The following is a 23462-nucleotide window of genomic DNA, read 5'->3' on the forward strand; positions in this document are numbered from 1 at the left end:
AAAATGCCTCAAGGTCTTGTCTCTGATAAATAAAAAATACATAATTATGACAAAAAATAGGGAGATTGGAGTTTGTGTCATCCGCATCTGTATCATTAATTCACCTGAGATAAAGATATTATTTGACTGTGTAGAATGTCTTAGGTGAAAAATCGCATTATGATCTAAAAATACAAGTAACACTGATAGCCTTCAAAGCTATTATGCAATACCATTCACAGATGGGAATTGTAGATGTGCTTATCTGTTTCAAATCTTCTGAACATACGATGCAACACCAAAATCCAAAAGTTGCGGATAAAAAAGAGAAAATGCAGTTTACAGGCAATTACCTGTACTTACTGATGAAAACATGGATGCAGCAGAAGAGATAAATAATACAGATGCACATGTTGCAATACATTTGTCAACATGCACACATGGGAATGTTGTCATTAGCTTAGCTGTGATTTAAGGATTTAGGATGGGTTTAGACCGAGTTGTCAGGGTCAAAGTCACATGATCACCTTAGAGGCTGCAGTTCAAACTGCTTCTGTGGTTTCATCTGAACCCTGTTTGTGTCACTGTATTTAAGGATTACCTAAACCTATTGCAGACATAACTGAGGTCATTACATTCAGTATAAGGACAGATTTGTACACCTCAGATCAGCTTATCCAATCCAGTCAAAGATAAATCAAACCATGTATGTTCTTTTGGAGGCAACACTACAACAAGTGGCAAACTTATATGACTGTGTAATTACAATTACAAGGTGTCACTTCTTCCGCTTTCATTTTTTAAAACGGACACACGGATAGTGATTATCTGAACAACATAACAATCATTAATTAGTGCACCACCACAATTGTAGTACTTGCAAGGATGACATGTGGTCAAATTGCCAGAAATGTTCAAGTCACAGAAGCTATTAATAATAAATATTTTATACATGTGTCCTATAATAGGAGAGACACAGCGTCTCACTTAATATGATTCCAAAAAATCTCTCTCTCTCTCTCTCTCTCTCTCTCTCTCTCTCTCTCTCTCTCTCTCTCTCTCTATATATATATATATATATATATATATATATATATATATATATATATATTTGTATATATATGTATATATATATATATGTATATATAATAGTAATTTGTATTGTAATCACATTTACTTGTATTGAATATGTCTACGACAATGTGAAAATGGAAATCTTGCAAAACATAATGTGGATCACAATAAGAGCAGTAGCAGTGCGGCAACATCGATACATTTATGATAATAATAATTCCCCTGTCCCAGTGCATGCTGGGAAGCCATGAGTCACGCCTACTGTTGGACAGAGCATTTGCCACCTGTATGTCTGTATGTTTTGTCACAAAAGAATTTAATTAGCTATCGTAAATGATGGCACATTAACATAAACGTTACATCATCTTTACCATGCATTAACAAGGATAATTAATCAACACTGCAGAAACCGTTATGAGAATAATCACTGCTTGAGAACTGCAATCCACAGAAACCCTGCAGTGTTGCAGGAGCAGAGCCACTACGTCCCTCTGCATCTGCTTGTTGATTGTACAAGTGTACTAAGAAAAACTCACAGGTCTTATATGATCTAATAATGCACTGCTGGTCTCTTAGCCCCTGTAGCAGTGACTCCAAAATACTCAAAAGCTCATAAATGTCTCAAGGTCATAGTTGCAATATTATAACCCTATCTCTGTACTGAATACAACACATTTACAATCGTTGAAAAATAGTAATATATAACCTGAATCTGTTGTGACATTGAATGTCATCTTACATATGTGTATTTTGTGGTTAGTTTGCAATGCTTGCAATTCCCATGAGAAGAAGGTAAAGACTAAGAACATTTGATGGCTCAGCATAGCAGCTGAATAATACATCGGTGAAAGTTCTCAACAGCCATAAACCTCTCAACTACATTAAGCAAGCGCCTGTTCACTACAGTGTGGAAAACTGGGTGGTGCATTAGGCTTTTGTAACAACTCACTTTCATGTTCGTATAGTATGGATCCAAATCCTCCAGCGGTGTGCCCGACATCCCCCTCGGAACATCGCCGTAGATGAACGGCAGGCTCTTGCCCGCCTCCAGGTCCCTGTTGGGCTTGACTTCATTTTCGTCAGATGTGTCCCGGTGACTACTGTCCGACCTGGGCTTGGGTGGCTTCTTGTTTTTCTCTTCAATGATGCGCTTCTCGATGTTAGCAAGCGACTCCGGGGTGAAATACTTGAAGCTGTGAGGGCCTGGGGTTGGAATGGGTGCGGCCATCTTTTCATCCTGCAGCTATTTCCTCTTTATTTGTTTTCCATCCAAGACATCCAGCTCTGACAGGACAAAGTGAAACACTGTGAGAATTACCGTGAAACACAAAATCTCGATAAAACAAATATCATTTAATTGAATTGGCAGTCATATGAATAATACTGACTGGTCAACAAGGGGTTACGATTAAATTGATTTACATATTTATATGTTAAACTACTGGCTTTACATCCCTTTTCAGAGTCAGCATTGCTCCAAAGCTCACACATTACATTCTCTAGTTCTGGCAGAGAACGCTAACAAAGCAAAATAATGCTGAAAATGTGCAAACATTAGGAACACGGGCCAGTAGGCACTATTTCTGTTCTCTCCATCAACCTTCATGATGGATCTTTATCCCACAACAAACTCATGTGTCTGACTCTCTCCTACACACGTTTCTTCCTCAGGACTTTCCTTTTTATCAAACATGCCAAAATGCAGCATTTAGAGTTTTATTTATCTATAAAGTTCTATAGTGTTGTTATTAAGAATGAATACATGTGACGTGCATGTGTTGATAGCCCTGCTGGTCTCACGGAGATTAGACTTCAAAGTCTTCTGCACTATACAGCGAAGCTCATTGTTTTATAATGGAGGTCTCTCTGGTTTTGTCTAAACAGCTTTCACTGACAATATATATGCAGGATAACCACCGCTTCACTGGGCTTTATCTTAAAGAAGGTGCTGGAAGTATCAGGAAAGCTCAAACTGGTAGAATAGAAACATGCATACTCAAATATATAGCTACACTTCCGGACTGACAATAGATATAAAATAAGTAAGAAAGTGGCTTCCAGCATGACTATTAAACACTATCTGTCCAGAGAAAATGACATGGTGCCACACAATATAAAGCCAAGCAAGTAAAACACACATGTATATGTATAAGTTAGAATATATATATAGTGCAACATGTTCACCATAACAGCCTAATGACTTGATGTGGAAGGCCACTACTGATTATAGCCACTGATCTAAATGACAGATGAAGTATACATCAATGTAACTGGGATTTGTGGTCAAGAAAAGAGTGGGTGGGGAAGGTGTGTTGCGTCACATTAGGCAAAGTTGTTTTTGTATGACAAACCCATTCACTTGCTCTTTTTTTTAGTTTGAGAAACATTTAAACGGATAAAAACATATGTCCCCCGGCCCATGCTAATCACACATGACAGCACGCCTCACACAGGCCACGCTGTGTGCATTCGGTATCTTACGTCCTGCTGCACTTGACTGATAAATAAGCATTCTAAACTGTGAAAATGGATCAAAAGATAGTCCACAAATAAAGCCTAGAAATGATTCAACCTCTGGGGCTCTGACTCATTGCATAAACAAGAAGGTTGTCATAACATCACCAACTGCATATCTCTAGACTTATACAACAGATGGATTTCTCAATTGGCTGATGGCCATGCGGTTTGATACTGAAGATATTTGACAGTCCAGTAATGTCCCAAATGAATCATTGTGTGCAACACACATGGAAGACAAAGACAATGGTACACACCTGGGGAGATATCAAAAGAAATCAGAAGAAATCCACAGGGAGATATAGCTCCAACAGACCGGTATCTTCAGAAAAAAAAAAGCACAGCCAACTAGAAGAGAGTCGAAGTCCGATTCAAGTAACCCAACCTAACCCAACCTCGGCACAACCTCCAAGTCTCCTTCTACCAATGCACATCAATTGATCTACTGTCAAGGTGATTCAAAGCAGGAATCAATAGCATGCCCAGCAGTGCATGTAGCTCACACTGGGACAACCCAAACAGACCGGCAGCAACACTACAAGGCTACCAGAGGGAACTGCTCCAGAATGTTGCAGATGTTGCTCAATGCTGTTGGTGTCTACTAACTCGGTCATATGAGCAACACGACATAAAATGCCACAATCCGACCGACACCTTTTAATTTATAAAGACTACTCGGTTCACTCTTACAGAAAATTTGCCGACAACGAATTCTATTGCAGCACATAGTCGGCACCAAAATGCCCGCAGCCCCTTAACCGGTCTCGGTTCTATGAAACCCGTTACGAGTCAAGTGAGTCAAAAAATAAAAAGCGGATTGATGACCGTGAAAACGAACAACTCCGGAAGCCTCATTTGCTGCCGAGGGTAAATACACAATTGTCACCAGGATCAGGATTATTCAACGGCGTTGAGATTTAAAAGAAAAAAAAAAAAAAAAAAAAAAGCTTCTCTATGCGTCCTCTGTGCGGAGGAAATATCCAAACGCACCACTGCCTCCGTCCCGCTACCTGGAAGAAGCTTCTCCTGTGCTCTGTGTGCACTGTGCTGATCGTAACCTGCCATCTGACGGAGCTAACCGGACACCGCGGAGAGGAGGATGTGTGTAGGGCACTCGCGTCTGAGTCACATGGGTCGGTAAATAACTTGCACATCTTTCATTTCCTGCAGTGATGTTTTAATGCTGCCTGTCACTAGATGTCATCTCAGTCCAAATCCCCAGCATCGCTGAGCATAAAGGTGCAGGCCCAAGTCCAACGTTACTGAGAGAATAACTTGGCAGTCAATATATTAAATAGGCCTTTCATACAATGGTCGGTGCATCTTTATGCATGATTATAGATTCATTAAGGTAAAGTTTTGACATCCTGACTTTGATGAGTTATAATAATTATGTTTAAAACGTGTGTTTTTCCTCAAAGGGCAGACGAGGGGTGAGGAGGAAAGATGGACATGATGAACCATGGGACATCAGGCCACTGTAGGGATAAACACCCAGAAAGAAGACCTCCTCCTATATTTCTCGGAGAACTTTCTCCTCGTGCGGGATCGAGACCACCCGCTCCCGTTCACATCGTGTCTTAAAATGCCAGCCCCATTCATCTCCGGAGAGAGAGATATCTTCCCTCTGTAGTCCCCAGAAACGTCCACTGTTTAATATCGAGGCGCGCCGTTGTCCTATAGGGCCAAAGCCTAAAATACTGCAGTGTGGTTTATTGCTGCTATATGCTCTAACTAACAAACTCATAGTAGGTCAGTTGAATGCACAACCCGTGTCCTGACGAAACATATCTTGGCTCAACGCAAAGCAATCTATACATAACACATCAGCACATCCCAATTTCACACCTAAAAATAAAGTGAAATTGTATACAGCAAAAAAAAGAGAAACTAAAACGGCCTTGAGGCTATACCACACCCGTATAGATAGTCTAGGCGACAGAGACCCGGGGACTCCTCCTGTGGTGCAGGTTTACAGACGAACACCGGGATGGGGAGACGTGTTTTTAATGGCTTAGATTGCGTGTAAATAGCAGGGAAAAAAAGGCGCCGCGGCCCCTTTGAGGACTGCCAAACTAAAGACGCACCTACCTCCTCACGCAATACAGTCTCCAACGGAATTGCAAGAGGGAGGGGGCGCATAGGTGGGGTGAAACTATCATAGTTATAAAATAATGGAAGCGAGAAAATTGCTCCCTGAAATGTTTTGCAAGCGACGCATTATCCTTGCACTCGGGGGTATATACAGGCTATAGGTGTCACCAGCTCAGATAAGTTTGACGTGATCTCACTTCTACATATCCCGCACATATGCGTATGATTCACATTCTGACACAGTAAAATGCCTTTCCATCCAGGGGCAGGCCAACACCCCAAATAACCGGCTGTCTCCCCCGTTTTTCTGCCGCGTCGCATCGCCAATCCGCGTTTTCCTCACCGAAACCGCATTCCCTTCTTCTAACTGGTACATCGCTTACATATTTGTCCATGTAGCCCACTGGCGAGGAGCCCTACACAGACTCGAGGAAAAGATGCTGAGAGAGGGACCGCTCTGCGGCACTGGGATGCAGTCAGTCGACAAAGTGGGACTGCGATCCATCCCACGACACGAAAAACCAGACAAAGCAGAACACAGATTGTCTACTTACTTTTTCTCGCATTAACAGAAATCCAGACAGCTGTCAATGAACTGCAGATGTAGGAAAGAGTCGAGAGTAACTGCGGCTGTCGCCATATTGTTGCTGCTATCTTCCTTCCCAGTGCGTGCGGCTACCCTGCATAATTGATGACTCTCAGCAAATTGTTAGGGAGTGTCGGTAAATGCCTTTAGTTTCAATAACGGACAAGAGACTGCAGCATCGTAAGCAGAAAAAAAAACCTGTTCATATAACAACAGTCAATGATAGTCTGGTTGGGATTTTAATTGAAATTTGCAATACATTTGTTTTCATCTTGATTTTTTTGTGGAAATAACCTTACTGTGTAATTAGCCTACATATAATTTTTAGAACCTGAAATAGATGTTTTTACACATTTAAGACAACTCTGAGCTTATAATGACCCAACTCAGTCGATGGTAGCCAATACCATAACAAATTACATTCCTGGTACTTTATTTGTGGCATCAATAATAATCTTTTGAATTCAGAGCTCTATAGGTGCTTCACCAAAATAATAAATTCAAATGTTAATTTAATTTTTCATTTAAACCAGTGAGAATGTTTAGTCATGTTGTATTGTTTATCCTTGATTAAAACCAGTCATGTTAGGTGGACCTGACAATCAATCACTTACCAATGTGTGACATTTAAGGTATGACAAGTGTGAACTACGTACACCTGGTTTTAAGTACATGATATATACACCTTCTCCTGTTCATGATGGCTGCGTTCAATTCAAGTGTCCCCATAAACCCAGTGTGACAGTGAGCCAGCATGAACAATAACAGGACCCTCAAACTGAAGCAGCTAAATGGGATTCACTCATCACTAATTTAAATATTTAAACCTCTGCTTTGCTACGACATGTAAAAATATCTCCTGTGGAAAAGGACTGAATACTGTCACTGAGATCCACATCGCATAGACCCAGGGACCAAAATTACAATTATTCTGAATGCATATTCGAAGCAACATATAACTGTCTAACTAAACCCCTGATGACAACAGACTAAATCCTGTGTCCATATTCTGGTATTTCCCTGAAGCATAAGATCTCTGATGTAAGCAAAAACAATGACTATGGATCCTGTGAGCCCTGTGTCACAAACACATCTTTTACACAACTTAGAATTTAAATAAACAGACAGATGATGCAGATTTGGATCATTCAGCTGACTGTATTGTATGCAAACGTTTAGTGATGAAACCATAAATGTTAGATTTTGCTGTAAGTAGCAAGAGAAAGCTTCTTGTTTGTGTGCGGTAGAACATACATTCACATTCAGTCAATGAAAGAAATCCCTTTCAATATAGTGTGACCCTTTCTCTCAAGCCTTCACCCTTCAAAATACAGGTTGGAGGGTTTCATAAAAGGGTGTTATGAATTTGACCTAACAATGTCTCTATCTGGTGGAATCTTTAAGAACTACAGCTTAAGCACTACAGGAAATCAAAAGGCTGGCATGCATTTTATTCATTCAGTTCCTTTTATTTCAGCATATCAATGCATTTTAATATAGTGAATAATGGCCATCATTATCAGTAGATATAACCCCATCCCCATTAAATTGTTGCCTAATGTACTGTAGAATGGACAAAGAGAGATCAGACTTTAGTCAGACTACAGCCCTCGACATCTGAGAATGTTTGAGGCAAAGAAATCAACTGCGTGGATTATAAGTATTGGCAGTTTCAGAAAACGTTACAGCAAATCAAAAATGCAAAGTGCCCACACACTGCTGTCTAAAGGTACATGTTGTGTAAAAAGAAAGGACAGACCGAGCCCAGCTAGCATGCTAATTTAAGTAGATATCTCTGCAACAACATACATAGACATATTTCATATAGTGTAGACACTGCATACTCTTCACATTCTGGCGATGTTTGTTCATTGTTTTTATGTTTTAAACTAAAATTCTGGCCATATCTTACACATTGTATTCATGCAGCTTAAAGTGTAACTTTGGCCTACAGGTCTGAGGCTAAGTCCACCCACTGCATCATATTAAAAAATACTAAGAAGAGAGCAAGTGGCTGAGAGACGAGAACGAGGTCACTCTTGTGTGACAAAAAGCTCAACACAGCATCAACGAATAGGACAGCCACAGTAGGTTGAAAAATATTGATATGACATGGCGCACTGAATGGGGAATGTGGAATCTGCCTTACAGTTACAGCTCAACAGACCACCAATTAGACGAGGGCTACGGTCGAAAAGTCAACAAATGAACTCTTAACGTTTATTCGTAACCACTTTTCCTTGACCTTGATGGTAAATGTCATGAGGTCAAGAAAAGATGTGAGGAAGAATTCATAAGGATTTCAGAAAAGACTCCACTTTTAATGTTACGTAATTATGGTGTGGCTACAGACGTTACTGACTAGCCTAGCATAGTGGAATTACGTTGTAAATTGGCTACATAAAAGGTCTCTTAAACTTCACCTTGTGCATTATAACAGGGTGAAGTTGCAAGTTATATAAAGAACTCCCTCAGTGAAACCTGTTTAATTTGCGGTGTGTAAAGGAGGGATGCTGCAGGTCTTTCCTTACTGCCGCTGTCAACACTGCTCCCAGTTGATCACACAAACCAAAAACTGACAATTCATTCATATGAAATATTTTTTCAACTGTTCAGTATCAATATTTATTTTGGGCATCATGGGAATTCAACTGTTCAGTTATATATGCTTTGTATCGTTTAATCATTGATTACTGACCTATCTTGGCCTTTTTTAACTGATGCTTGTTGTTGTCATCTTTCACCTTCCTGCTCAAACACTGCAACTGGATTAAAGTATTACACATGGACACATGTATAATTTATTATGTATGGAAATTTGACCTAATTTCCTTGGTTGAAAGTGAAATTGAATATACACACTGTTACGTACAGTGTTCTAAATGTATTGTATTGTGTTCTGTTTTGTGTTTTGTCTTGTTGCTTTGTCTCCCCCTCCTGTTGTCATTCTCTTACTTCACAGATGTACACATCTGGTTCTAGTCATCAAATCACCACACCTGTTCCAGATCTCCCATCAACCATTCCCCTTTAAATAGTCCTGTGTTTGTTTAGAGTCTTTTATTGGTTGCTTTTGAGCTGTGTCAGAGCTCTGGTGGGTGCTGACTGCTTGTTTTTTGCTGGTTTAGTGATTGAGCTTTAGTTTCAACACAGGTGTTAGCAGCCTACTTTTGTTTTGTCTTTGTTTATTCCCTTTGTTCTGTGCACAGGGTCAATGAGAACAGGTGAGATACCCCAGGGTTTACATACTACATACATGTAGGTTTACTTGTTGTTAATACCCCAGAGTGAGCACCACCCACTCTACTTTTTGAGTGCAAACACCTGTCAAGGGGGGGCGTGGGTTTTGTTATGTTTTCTTTGTTGCCACTGACAGTCCTTGTTCCCTGTGTTTGTTGTTGTAAATAAATACTTTCTTGTCTACTTTACCAGCATTGATGTTTCATCAGTCATTCTCTTTACAAAAAGAAACATCAAAGATACTTACTGTTGAACCTAAAATGCAATGGCTGGACGAGAGAGCAAACACAACAACGTGTCTATCACGAGTACATGAATGTTACATCCTGCACATTAAATACAGGGAGCTAATGTTAGCTTAGTTAGCAAAAACAGGGAGTTGGCTCGAGTTAAAGTTATTCAAACTACATCAAGTAAGCTTAAATACAGAAAAATAACGCGTGTCCAGTAACGTACTGGCAATACAACATTATGTAACTTATTTCACACTTAACTAAGGTTATACGTTACGTCTTTACCTGTCGGTCTTTATTTTGAAAGGTCAACCGGACTTCCTGCTTTAGTCTCAGTATAAATTTGACACGCGAGCTCGTCATACGCACGACCACGAAGGTCTGGGACGACATCAATGGCTTTCCTTCAGGCATGTTGTACTTTGGTCGTCAACGTCTTGTGCCTGCCCCTTCATCTTATCCAAGCCGTGGGCCTGTTTGAAGTATACAAACGTGTCTTCCCCATTTGTTTGTACCGGTGTTCTATGATGTACAACAAGAAAATGTACGACAAGAAGAAGGAGCTGTTTCGTAATCTCTCAGAGTTCAACAAGCCTGGCCGGCAGCTCACAATTTTGGAAATCGGCTGCGGCACCGGCACAAATTTTCAGTTTTATCCGCCCGGTTGCAAGGTGATCTGCGCCGACCCGAATCCTCATTTCCAGAAATATCTGGATGCGAGCATGGGCGAGAATGACCAACTGTCATATGAGAAATTTGTGGTGTCATCCGGAGAGGACATGGGGTCAGTTGAGAGCGACTCGGTCGACGTTGTTGTCTGTACCCTGGTGCTCTGCACTGTCAACAACATCCCGCAAACTCTGCGAGAGGTTCGCCGCATGCTGAGACCAGTAAGTCATCTGTGACTCCTGAAATATCCGTTATAGCTGCAACAACATGTGTTATGAAGGCTTCTGCTATGTTAAAACTGATGGAACAATCATTCCGCATGAGTATGCATATGTAACTCGCAAAAGAAACAGGCATTGAAGTCCTACTTCAAGTCAGCTTTATTTGTCAATTCTTCCACGTGTGCAATTGTTTGTATGCGTTTTAATTTACATATTGAGCAATGTAAAGTAAAAAAGTGATTCCCCACACATGTACGAACCACACCACTTAGTCTTAATCCTAAAATTGTTGCCACTTAATTCACTGTGCAAACTTTGACCTGTGTGCCCACATGAAATATATCGTTAAGAAGAGATACTGCTCAGACTTTGACTCTATAATGTACAGTTTCAGTCTATTCAGTAAGGATCCTTTGTTTCAAACAGCAAGTCTTACATTAAGCATGAAATGGAACAAAAAGTACTTTTCATTTTCAAAGATAAGTAAAGTATGAAAACCAATCAAAGTATCCATCATGCATCAGGTTGAATTTATTAATTTTAAATGTTGCACAGTAAACTTATTAACATTTTGTTGTGCAGGGTGGGGCCTTCTTTTTCCTGGAGCACGTCGTCGCCGATCCCTCAACTTGGTCCTACTTCTTTCAGCATGTACTTCAGCCTCTTTGGTACTACTTCGGGGATGGATGTGAGGTCACCAGGGAAACATGGAAACATCTGGAGGGAGCTGGATTCTCCGAACTCAAGCTGAGACACATCGAAGCACCCTTAGTGTTCATCATCAAACCACACATTGTAGGCTATGCGGTCAAATAAATTCTTCTCGCATGAGAATAAGTAAAGCACTGAAAGCCCCTTCTCTCTTTTGTGATATAATTGATCAGAACCAGTGAAAAATAACACCAGTCACTTTAATAAAATACTTTATTTTTGTATTAGAAAAGCTCTAGTCTTTGTGTTTTGAAAACACACATTATGTTCACACATTAATAATTGAATATAATACAATACTCATTTCATATGCAGTTTGTGAAAAATGTGTTTGTTAGATTTTCTATTTGTCATTTCCAATCTTCAAAAAAGCTAAATCAATATGATACAGCCATAAATAATATTGGTCTTTCAGTGTGTGTGTGTTCTACTGCCGGACGCCTTTACCTTTTTAAGAAATGACATTTTATTGCTGTACTCAAACTAATTGTGTTCTGTCTTAATGTTGACGATTAAAGAGTTTGATCCTGCTGCATGATTAATGTTTTCTTTCCAAATGATTGTTGATATGATATCGAGTCCAAAAATGAGGGGCAACTTGTTCCCTCAGTTGCTCCTCATGCACACTACTGTGTACTTGCTCCCTCGTATGGCGAAAGAGCAACACATACATTATCTCTGAGGTGTTAAGAGTTTAATCTTGTAAGTCACGAGTTCAAGATGCCCCTAGGAAGGCTTTATTCTGCTCAGCCTAGAATGCAGTCTTGTCTCATGAAAGTATGCAGACTGCTTTGTTTGATGTTGACTTTGCCCTTATATCTAATGGAAATTACGGGCCTGTACGGTATGTACAAACGCTTGTTTCCCTTGCTTGCCTACAACATAACATTTTCATATAACGATAAAATGCACGAAACGAAGAGGGACCTTTTCCGAAACGTGGGTAAATATGCAAATAGCGACGGTGCTCTCCGTCTGCTGGAGGTCGGCTGTGGCAGCGGGGCAAACTTCAAGTTTTACCCCTGCGGCTGCACGGTGATTTGCACCGACCCCAACCCGCATTTCGAGAAGTACCTGCGGATGAGCATGGACGCGAACACGCATTTGACGTATGACACGTTCATTGTCGTCTCCGGGGAAAACATGGCGCAGGTGGAGGACGAGTCAGTGGACGTTGTTGTCTGCACCTTGGTTCTCTGCTCGGTCGCCAACGTGCAGCGCGTGCTGCGAGAAGTCAGACGCGTCCTCAAAACGGTGAGTCTCAGTATGCGGCTTTCAAGTGCTGTGGGAAATATTTAGTTCGGCATTGGCTTCCTGAATATTAATGACATATTAATAGGCTAGGTAACTGATAAAGCAGGACCTCAACACAAAACAAAACCAACAAGTCCCTCACGCCCTGTGGGCAGTGTGTTTACTCTTCTGGTGCACACGCAACAGTTTCTTTTTTTAAATTTTGCCCGGAGGCCCAGAAACCAACCAGTGTTTGTTATGCTGAAATCTTTTATGATAATCCCAGGGTCCAAAAAAACATCTGGAGATTTGTTTGGGGTTCTGAGGGTCCACCTGCTATTCTGGCACAGTCGTTATATACGTCTGATATCTTAAGTATTCACTTCTGAATCCCTCCACACATACACTTCTCTGTCTGCTTTACATTCCTCACGAATAACAGCCAGCTGGCACATTACAGCCACTGCAGTCCTGATCTGGTTATCTTTTTGTTGGTTCTCTTTCAGGGTGGAGCCTTCTACTTTTTGGAGCATGTTGTCTCAGATCCCTCTACCTGTACATACTTCTTACAGCATGTGTTTGAGCCTCTGTGGTACTATCTTGGAGATGGATGCATGACTACCAGAGCAACGTGGAAAGATCTAGAGGCAGCTGGCTTTTCTGAACTTCACCTAAAACACGTTGAGGCTCCAGAGGTCACAAGGATGATAAGACCACATATCATGGGATATTCCATTAAGTGACTGAAGGGGGAGAATGGGCACACATAATGGTAGCTCTTATACTATGAGGAAGTTTAGACCTGTCGCGATGAGAGTATTTTTAAGTGGACCCATACTATTCTGACTATACTATATTTAGTTTCTCTCAAGATCTTACCATGTACCAACATTTCCATTGACCTCTACTAACATTCATTATACAACAATGGGTTCAAATTAAGTCTACATGTCAATCTGTACATTTCCATTTTCACTTAAGAGAAATACACTAGCCACTGCATTTGAGTGAAAATATATTTTTTTTATTTACAGAATCAGCAACATTTCATACAGTTTGTTCTTCTTTCCAAACCCCTCCCAAGATGTACATAATAAATATTACCTGGACACTGCTTTTTTTTCCCTGATTGTCTAAGTAATTGCCAAAAAACAACCAAACAAACCACACTCAACGTAATTATTTGTTACCCTTTATATTCCATTGCACAAAAAGGAGGAATGACAATTGTAACATCTTCTTGTAGAGAAATGAGGGGAATTGCTGGTCCACAATATAAAACAGGAATTATGTCCGTGTGGGAATCATACAGTCGACATTCTGCTGATGCTGTTCGAGGATAAAAAAAAAACAGCAACATTTTTAAACATTAAAAAACACGGGATACATTTACAAACTGAGACTCAACGTTAAAGCTCACCATTTCAAACCTCCCAGTATTAAAATGTACACAACTATAAATGTTATAGTGTTAGCAAATAAAAAAAACAGCATGTGGAAAAAAAAATATTTGTTAAGTATATCTTACTGCCATCAATTGTCACTTTTATATCAGAATAAAAAAACTTGAGGAGACTGAAATTAAATGTTCCCAGAAACCCTGTTCATGTCCAAATGGCTGAGCTGTCGCTCCCGAATTATGTCCCAATCCGCAGCCTCTATTCAAACAGGCTATCCTGTTTTGACACAATAAAGGTCCTTTAATGTTTTCAGTTCTTCAATTAGGGTCTTGTTTTGGTTTTCAAGAACAGCTACGCGGTTTTCAAGGCATTTAACGTACTCCTTTTTCTTCCGTCGACATTCACGTGCTGCCTCTCTGAAAGGAGACAAAAATGTTAGTCCAACTGAAAGATTATGCAATTAATTAACTCACAGTATGTCAATGTACAGTATTTACACTACTTTGACGTAAAAAATATACCAAAGTTCCAGATTAACAGTAAAATAGGGCTGCAAGTAACGACTATTTTAATAATCAATTTTTTCTCTCAATAAATCAGAAAAAAAAGCATTAATTTGCAATCTTTTATAACAAACAGAACTCACTGCAAATTCACAGTGCAAAAAATCTTAATAAAGAATTTATAAAAAATAAAGAAATACAATTCAGAAAACAAGATTTGTTTTAATGTCAGAACTTGTTCTCTACACTCAGACACACTCACACAATCACACAGACACACACACACCTCAGAGAACAAGAGAGGAGAATTCCAGAACTATGTAACACTCAATGTTGAACGCAGGTCTGTGTTCTGCACCTCAGATGAGATGTTTACGCGTTGCTTCTCTTGAAGCCTCTGCGGTATTTTTAAACGAAGAGGTTATCTAATCCAACAGCACGGCTCAAACAAGGAGAATGAACGACTAGCTAGTGAGCTAATGATAATGGTTAGCCTAGCAGTTAAGTTATTGTACACGCAACCCGACTAGGCAGTGACATACGAGAAGATACAACAGGCTGCACCAGAAGCTCCTGGACCTTCTGTCTGCTGCGCTCCACTCAACTTTTTTGTTACTCAAACATCTCTGCGACTTATTGAATGGCGTAATAATTGTGTGACACAACAAATCGATTTTTATAAGTAAAATATGTGCAAGTAAAATTGGTTCTACAAAATAGGATACTTTACTAAGATACTAGGAGGGGTGTCATGATGGTCGTGACCTAAATAGTGCTAAAAAACCACAACATTTTTGGCAGATTTTTAAAGGGGTCCCCTCAAGATATGTGCTGCTGCTGTGTCTACTGTGTATAGAGCAAAAAATGTAAGTCGCTTTGGATAACAGTGTCAGCTAAAAAAATCAAATCAATCAATCAACTAAATCAAATGTAATGTAAACGAATGAGTACCCACGGGTGTCCTCTTCACAGACTTGCCCACGTCATTTTTGCCTATTCTAAAAAAAAACAACTTGTTTTAATTTTTGAAGACATGGGCGCCCCCCTAAACAGTCTTGGAATTGCATATATAACATTGATAGGAAAGACAAGATCCTTGTGTGTATTGAATGAGCTCAATTGCATTGATGTGTGGGGGACCATCTAGGGTCCATATAGCGTTCTTTTACATTACACTTCATTTAGCTGACGCTTTTATCCAAAGCGACTTACGTGTTTGCTCTATACACCGTAGAGACAGCAACGGGGAGCAATTCAGGGTTAAGTGTCTTGCTCAAGGACAACGACAAGGACTAGCAGAGCCGGGGCTCGAACCACTGATCCACTGATTGAAAGATGTGCATGCCAACCACTGAGCCTGAGTCGTCCTTTTCTGAGTGCCAGTCTTTTTTTAATTGTTCCCAACGAGGTGAGAGCCGAGAGAAAACATTTCCAAAAAGCACATGGTGATGTCACTGAAGACAATGAACAAGCTTGTTTTGGTTGTGCCCGTCTATCTTGAGTTTGTCAGATGGACGGTCATAACAAAAGGCACAGAACGGTGCTGTTGAATGTTGGGCTTTTATTGTCGCAAACATTGTACCAACAGATCGTCCTTCTCTCTGTAATGTTACGGCTGTAATGGTCATCGGTTGGTGCTTGTGGTAAAAAAAAAAAACAATGTCAAACTAATTGTAGCCCAAATACATAACACAAAGTAAAGGGGCAAAGCTTGTCACATCACACAACGGTGGTTAGAGTGGTGATATGTTGTCAAGATAGTGTTGTGATAAAAACACAAAAAGGAGGCCATATGGCACAGGCCCTTTTTGCAGTAACCATTTAATTGTAGTGAAACCCTTTTTTTCCAAACTTGATCTCACTATAAAATGACCTGTAGAGACCGAGGGTGTTTAGAAGATGTATGGCCACAATACAATTGCTGAAAAATCTCCAAATGTCAAATGTAATTGGATTACATATCAGTGTGGATTTTTCAGTGGTGTTCCTTAAGGTCTTGGACACAAAATCTGGTATTTGAGGGATTTTTGATAATTTCACCACTCGAGTGGTAAAAACTTATTAAATTTAGCACTGAATCTGTGTAACAAATAGTATAAACCCCAAAATAGCTTTAACAACTTATGAGACATAAGTAAGCATGGGAATGGCCTTCTTATAATTTCATCATAATATCCTAAGCCTTTTACACTTTCACAATGGATTTAAATCATAATTAACTCATTCATTCATTTTAACTTCTGATTTATGAATAGAACAACTTGACACAAGCATGAGCTGCATCTCTGCTTTAGAGGAGGTGTATCACTTATGAAATCTCCCCCGAAAGATTACTCTGTCCTTGCCATAAAAAGGACCAAAACGGGGCTATGCAGGTCTCCAATTAATTAGGGAGCAGTAGCCTGTTTCTGAGCTCTACATACATTCCAGTAATGGAAGCACTGCATCATCACAAAAACTTTTTTTCCTCCATGCCCAGTTTGTGTCTGTGTGCATCCATCTGTGATTGATCCAGAAATAAACGATACACATACCTGTTTTTTGCCAGCCTGATTTCCCTTTTCATTGTTGGGTCCTTTTCATTGCCCTGAGAATGTCCCATAGGAGACGTCATGACTACAGTCTGAGGCAGCGAGCTGGATGCTGCCGCTGTGCGGATCTGGTATGTTTGCATCTCTCCTCCTGCACCTGCGGGTCACATGACAATCAAACGTTTACAGCAGGAGTCATAACAGCATTTCCACATAGCATACAATAATTGAGAAGTTTCACTTGAGAAGTCTAGACATACATAGAGTATTGTTTAACCATAAACAAACATAACATTAAAGCCCATCAGAAGAAAAGTTATTTCCCAGGAAAAAGGAACATTTAGACACAGGGCTTCGTCGGGTGCGTCTAAAAATGATAAATCTTTGGATGAATTACACTTTAATCAAATGATCTCATTTAAAGTAAGGCACCTTGAAGTGAAGTCACATTCCACTTGAAAATCAAGGAGCTATGTAGATTTGGGAAAGATACTTCAAGTAAACGACAAGGCAAAACGTATTTGTTGTTTTCTCCCTTTACTCTAAATAAAATAACTTTGTCACTTTATTTTTGACAAAGTGCTATAATTTGCCTTGTCAAATTAGCAATCTGCCAGAACCCATTACGAAAGATCTCTAAATTAGCCGATAAAATTGGCTAAGAAATCCAGATACTTTTTCTTAAAATATGACATGTTTAGCTTACCTTGTACAACGACCTGGTTACTAGGCACTAGTATCTGCTGGCCGTCGGGGGTCTGGGCATACTGAAGAATGGTTTGCTGGGCTCCAGCGTTGGCCATGGTGACAGCCTGGACCCCTTGGATGCCTTCAGCAAGCTGGATTGTGCCATTAGCATTTATTGTAACTAGAATAATCACACAGATAGCATCAGAATTAGGTAAAGCACAAGTAAAATTCACATTTTAGCTCTTTAAGTTAATTCTGAGATCTGTAGAGTGCTATGTTTTTTTCATAGGTTAAAAAAAAAATCAAAGACTTTTGGGGACTTTTTACCACTTTACTAGAGATGTGGTTTCTGATATACACATTTTTGTATGAGCATATTAAACAAAGCACACTGTTGTATTACATAATCACATTAATCTAGAAAGTGCCCTTGCAATCCAACATATTTGTATAATTATTGTGTGGCTTAGAGATGAATCACATTTGATAACAAATTCCAAATTTCACAGGCCAAATGAACCACACTTTTTTATGCAAGTACTATTGAACGGAGAAGATCATACTGTACTGTCCGGTGCTGGTCTGGTAGACTTGGGTGGTGGGTGCTGCAACGCCTGTGGATACCTGGTTCTCTGTTACCTCCTCGGATGACAGTTCATTTAGTATTTTTCTGCAAGGTGAGAAGGAAGGTCAATTGAGATATAATTCCTCTCTGAAGAAGTTTTTGTAATGTGTCTTGCTTAAGTTTTTTTTTTTTTTTTTTTTTTTTACCTGTATGAAGGCCGTCTCGCCAGTATTTCTCTGGTATTATTGGGTACAGCTCCACTGTCTGATGAGTCCTGTGAATCGTCACTATCGGATTCCAGGGCCTTGAAAGAGAGAGATGGGTTAACAAAGTACATTTGAGTAATTTGATTAAAAAAAAACATTGAAGGTTTGTCAAAAAGAAATTAAGGAAATACATCAATCACAGGCTGTCAATGAGAAACAATTAGTATAGGGTCATGAAAAGTCAGTGGTTTTACCTGTACAGTTTGCATCTGAGGGGACTGAATGACTGACGACTGTGCAGACTGAATCACCCCTTGAACCTGAAACTGACCGCCTGGCAGCTGAACAACGGCCACAGAACCACCACCCAGTGACATCTACAAAAAAACAACAACAAAAAAACAGTTTAAAATCCACAAAATATAGTTAATGTTGCAATTACCATCATTTTCTGTGCAGTAAAAAGTGAGTTCCGAAGTTCATTGAAACTCACCCATAAAAGAAATGCTTAAAGAGTCATCATTTCACCCAAATTACAGTTACCGCTCGTGGCATCAAGCCATGGAGACGGTTTGGTTTGATACGCCTAAGATTAAGCTGTACTACTGATGCTTCTGCTCTATCTCTAATACAATCAACAGTATTGGAATTTTGCTTATATTCCTTAGTTAACAACGATCCACGGACTAAAACATTGTTTCTGCAAAGACAAGATAATATAACCTTTTTAAATACATATATTTTTACAGAATGTGCAATAGTGTTGTGGTCTAAAATTTTAAAGAGGCATATCTCATAAAACTAAATCTAAATGCATGACAGTGGAAAAGTTGTAATTTGGGTGAACTGATTTATTATCTCCTTTAACAAACCTACTCACTATATAATTATAGTATGTGTTAATAGACACTCATTTATAGTTTATGAGCCAACTTAAAATTAACAAAAATTAAGAACCACTGGCTTATTAGATCCTATGGACCTTTTTTTCTGCTGTCAAGATAGAAATTAAAACATTCTCTGATACATGCACAAGTAAGAAAGAAACAAAGTGAGACGCCAAGCACACTAAGACTTCAGTAATCTTTTCTGTTATTACAAAACTATTAAGAAATTGTGTGGATAAAACATTTAGTTAAAGGCATAATTTGTACTGGATAGTGAGAAGCTCATTCACTAATTAATTTGTCATTGTGCAGATTATTCTTTCTGATTTTTTTTAAAGATATTATATTTTTAATGGACTTTTAACTTTACTATTGAAGGTTGAAACATAGCTATGTGGAAGTCTCTTTATGATCAATACGACTGTCTTCTTCTTACACATTCATCTGTACGATTGGGAATTTAAAAATAAGATTTAGCTTATGAGCTAACTTTACGACCATTAAGTGTGCTTTCATAAACACATTGAGATGTATTAGCATTGCAAGAGATTCAGTGGCAATAAAGTATGGCAAGCTTTTCAAAAAGGTCCTGTATTTTGAGAGGGATCTATTAGTTACCTGTTGGGCTATCTGTGAGAACTGAGCGGGTGTGATGGTGGCAGTCTGTAACTCGGTGCCATTGCTGCCCTGCTGGACTTCTTCCATAGTAACTGGAAACAAATAAATCAATATTACAGTTTTACAATGGCACTAATATAACCAAACAACCGTGTGTGGCGGGGTTTGCCTGCCTATAATATGCTGTACTGCGCTGTGGCCTGCGCGCCATTTGTTGATATAATAAACCAACCTTTCCCGACAAGTTGCAGCGGATCAGAGCGATATCAAATCACTAGTCCATACTTTGCTTAACCCTTTCTTCTAAAGTTGAAGAGGTGACTTTCAGCTAACTAAAAAAAATCGACTTCCTCTTTGGTTCAATCGTGTTAGCCAATGCAACTAACGTAGCTAAAAATGGAGTTAAGGAAATTAGCTAGGCCCAACAGTCAATACAATTAACTTTTCACCGTGCTCGTGAGTTAAATGCATATTTTTACGTTTTGAAGCGGGCTGACTGCATCGCAACGATTTCTCCAGCCGACATGTAAAGTTGTGCTTTCAGTCCCTCGCGCTCGAATGTTCGACCTCGCTAACATCCCTGTTGCTAGTTAACGGGAGCTAACGTTCAGTTAAACGGACGTTAACCAATGAAAACAGTGAAAAAATAACACTTTTAGAACTAAGAACGGGGCACGTTGCGTTCCTCTAGTTCACAGGAAGGATGAGCTTTAGTCTCATTGAGCAAATATGTGTAACTCTGTCACTGGTACGCAAGTTACCGCGTCAATAGACGTCAGCGAGACGGGGAGCCATTAAGCTAACTACACCTTCCCTTTTCGTAAAACGGCTAGGAGTTGACGAAGCAACAGCCGCCATTACCGCCACAGCGGACCAGACAGCCAGACGAGCACCAAATTACCGCTCAGCCAGCCAACATTTACCTTTTCAGGGACCGCGTAACTGCTGTTGTTCTCAACGTGGACTTCGTGCAATTAGTGTGTAAACTTTGACGCAAGAAATGCCTTGAAAAGTTACTTAGCAGAAGTGGCTAACAGCTAAAAATACAAAGATGTCAGCTAAAAAAAATAGCTGACCACTTTTTTTTCCCCAAAGGAAATGGGCGGTGCTGCTTAGCAAAGACGCATTACGTAATAGTTTATTTAGGCATTGCGATTGGTGAGGAGTTTGAGCAACTGGTAGATGTACAAAGACAGGGTGGGAAAGTCCCACTTGGTACATAAAATACACGGTCCGTTGCCCAAAAGACGTTATTTATGTTATGCTACTTTACATTTAGAGTATAACGTTACATAATGATGTATTAATTTCAGCTGCTAGAATATTTAAAATGTTGCAATAATTATTATTATTGCAACATTTTAAATTATTGCAAAACATTATTATTGCAAAAAATCTGCAATAATAATCCAATAATTGTACCACACATCATACATTGGGGGCATTCTGCAGTGCATACTTTTACTTTCAATAGTATAAGTTAATGTTGTCAGTTTTTCTTAAACATCTACGTTAAAACCATATATTATGGTTGTATCATATTACATACATGTATAGATGTTGCCTTCTTGTAATTGGTCATCTTATTTTGAAACAAGACAAATCTTTTAACAAAGCAAGATGTGACCGTTTTCAAATTCAGACTAATATTTCCCATTTTACAAGTAGCTGTTGGCCTTTTTCAACAGGCCATATACATGGGTTTTGCGACAAAAACATCTTCTCAAATTCTCCAAATGCTTTCACTAAAAAGATGCAAGTTGTTTAGAAATCAAAAAGTCTATGCTTTAAGATTATTTTCAATTACATCAGTCACATCATTACTAAACTCATGATATACATACCAAATACAAGGACATCTGAAATGATTAAATGGTTTTGTTTATTCTGTATTACTTTCACATAAAGTATAAAACAAAGTACAACAAACCAAAATAGAAAATAAGTGAGAAAATGGAAAGGGGGTACCACCTTGATTTCTTAACTATATGAGTTAAAACACCTTCCTAACATTAAAGATATATCAGTGGATCGCACCCTCACGGAGCAGTATAGAATTCACCAAATAATTAATATACAACATACCAAGAGTGCATACACAAAATATTGAAAGAACAGCTCAAGAGAGGTTAATCCAGTCTTAAGTAACCGGTTACATGTCATCAGTCCTCTGTTCTTAGTTATTACAAAATGTTTAAGCATCATGCTTATTTCACCAGGCTGTGCAAGCTTTGAAATTAAATTGCACTGTCATTGGGATTGCATAGTGTGTGAGAACTCTTACGGAGAAAAAGAGTGGAAACCAAAGGAAGCCCTTGTAGACTTTCCAGCGTAGCAGGTAGATGGTATGAACACTGGTCATCAGTAACCCCTCTTTTTGCTCATTAGGTCTGCTTTATCAACAATATTTGTTTTGATAAATGTCTACATTTTATGGGTATTATTCACAGATTGCACCAAGGGACCACCTGGTCCATCCCTGTGTTATGAGTTTTGTTCCCTGAATATACAATTTCATACATATATGTCTCCTCCAGTTGTGCATTAAGATGAAATGTGCCTCAAGCTGACTTCTTCTTGTGCTCGGCTGAATCATGCAAACATTCTGCTGCAAATGAAGGATGCAATGTAAAAGCTAACATTAAGTGCTATTAGTTTTTACTCTAGGTGGACTTAAACTGGGCAAAAGCAAATGCCAAGCATTAAACATCTAAAATTAGTAACACATTTAATGTAACATGAAATAGGGATAGTTAGTCCACACAGTAGACACCTGCTGTAAGTACCACCAGTGCAAAGTGCAGTAATTCAATGGATTATTTTTCTGTTTACCTTTAGATGATTAAACATCTGTCTTATATTGTGTTTGGCATGATTGTAAGACGATTCCAAAAGACTAAAATTAACAAAAAATATTTACATTAACTGTTCATCACTGAAATACAGTATAATCCAGTACAAATAACCTATAAATTATGGCAAGGAGCACAAGGAAAGCATGAGATAACAGGAAATCAAACACATTTTGCAAATACATATTGATGCGAATATTATTTCTTTTTTTCTTTTTTTACCCTTTTTCACACAATTACTTTACTTGCCAATCAATGTTTCAGATGTGTCTCAGCTTTGCAGCTGTATTAACAAGTGTTTGAAAATCAATTGACAGAACAAAGAAAATTATCCAGATACACGATGACTTGCGCCTATTGACTACAGACTCTTAAGTACCGACAACAATCCTGTTAGTATTTAAAGTCATTCTTAACAAAGTTGCACAAATACAAAACACAGTTTGAATTAACTTTGAGTGTGAAAAGGAAAAGGGAATAGACAAACTCTCCAACGCCCTATTTTGCAATGCAAAAAGGAGAGGTGTGTGGCTGTCTACCGATACAAAGTACAATGGCAATGCATATTAGATAAAAGGGTGATGGGCCTATTTTTTTAAAAATATTTTTAAACATTTTTACAAAATAACCCGGTAGCCTGAAAAGTTTGTTTT

At 39.1% G+C, this 23462-nt stretch overlaps 4 protein-coding genes across 10 annotated transcripts in view; 2 read left to right on the plus strand and 2 right to left on the minus strand.

The window, feature by feature from the left end:
- The window catches only part of scn8ab (sodium channel, voltage gated, type VIII, alpha subunit b), a 43345-nt gene extending 37021 nt beyond the window's left edge, over positions 1 to 6324 (minus strand). For all 4 annotated transcript variants that reach the window (XM_068593574.1, XM_068593571.1, XM_068593575.1 and 1 more), the window contains exons 1-2: positions 6219 to 6324; positions 2003 to 2337 (exon numbers count right to left, since the gene is read on the minus strand). In XM_068593574.1, coding sequence (XP_068449675.1) covers positions 2003 to 2281 — 279 coding nt within the window. In that variant the 5' untranslated portion in view covers positions 2282 to 2337; positions 6219 to 6324. The remainder of the gene's footprint in view (positions 1 to 2002; positions 2338 to 6218) is intronic.
- A 3755-nt stretch (positions 6325 to 10079) lies between these two features.
- LOC137796495 (thiol S-methyltransferase TMT1A-like) lies at positions 10080 to 11563 on the plus strand. Its single transcript, XM_068594452.1, has 2 exons — positions 10080 to 10613; positions 11196 to 11563. Exons 1-2 carry the CDS (start codon positions 10119 to 10121, stop codon positions 11427 to 11429), a joined length of 729 nt encoding a protein of 242 aa, XP_068450553.1. The 5' UTR covers positions 10080 to 10118; the 3' UTR covers positions 11430 to 11563.
- Positions 11564 to 12080: 517 nt separating this feature from the next.
- LOC137796244 (thiol S-methyltransferase TMT1A-like) lies at positions 12081 to 13712 on the plus strand. Its single transcript, XM_068594055.1, has 2 exons — positions 12081 to 12578; positions 13064 to 13712. The coding sequence occupies exons 1-2, from the start codon at positions 12081 to 12083 to the stop codon at positions 13298 to 13300; spliced, it is 735 nt and encodes a 244-aa protein (XP_068450156.1). The 3' UTR covers positions 13301 to 13712.
- A 24-nt stretch (positions 13713 to 13736) lies between these two features.
- atf1 (activating transcription factor 1) lies at positions 13737 to 21038 on the minus strand. Of its 4 annotated transcripts, none has more exons than XM_068594051.1 (8): positions 20881 to 21038; positions 19958 to 20049; positions 18707 to 18829; positions 18453 to 18550; positions 18245 to 18351; positions 17698 to 17859; positions 16995 to 17148; positions 13737 to 14373 (listed from the first exon to the last, which is right to left on the minus strand). In XM_068594051.1, the coding sequence occupies exons 2-8, from the start codon at positions 20042 to 20044 to the stop codon at positions 14229 to 14231; spliced, it is 876 nt and encodes a 291-aa protein (XP_068450152.1). In that variant the 5' UTR covers positions 20045 to 20049; positions 20881 to 21038; the 3' UTR covers positions 13737 to 14228. The 4 variants fall into 4 exon arrangements, with proteins under 4 accessions (XP_068450152.1, XP_068450153.1, XP_068450154.1 ...); XM_068594052.1 differs by lacking the exon at positions 20881 to 21038 and adding an exon at positions 20437 to 20678; XM_068594053.1 differs by lacking the exon at positions 19958 to 20049.
- Between the last annotated feature and the right edge of the window lie 2424 nt (positions 21039 to 23462).

Source organism: Clinocottus analis, unplaced genomic scaffold (assembly GCF_023055335.1).
Source record: "Clinocottus analis isolate CAN_PGR_092001 unplaced genomic scaffold, fCliAna1.0.p SCAF_3, whole genome shotgun sequence".
NCBI lineage: Eukaryota > Metazoa > Chordata > Actinopteri > Perciformes > Cottidae > Clinocottus > Clinocottus analis.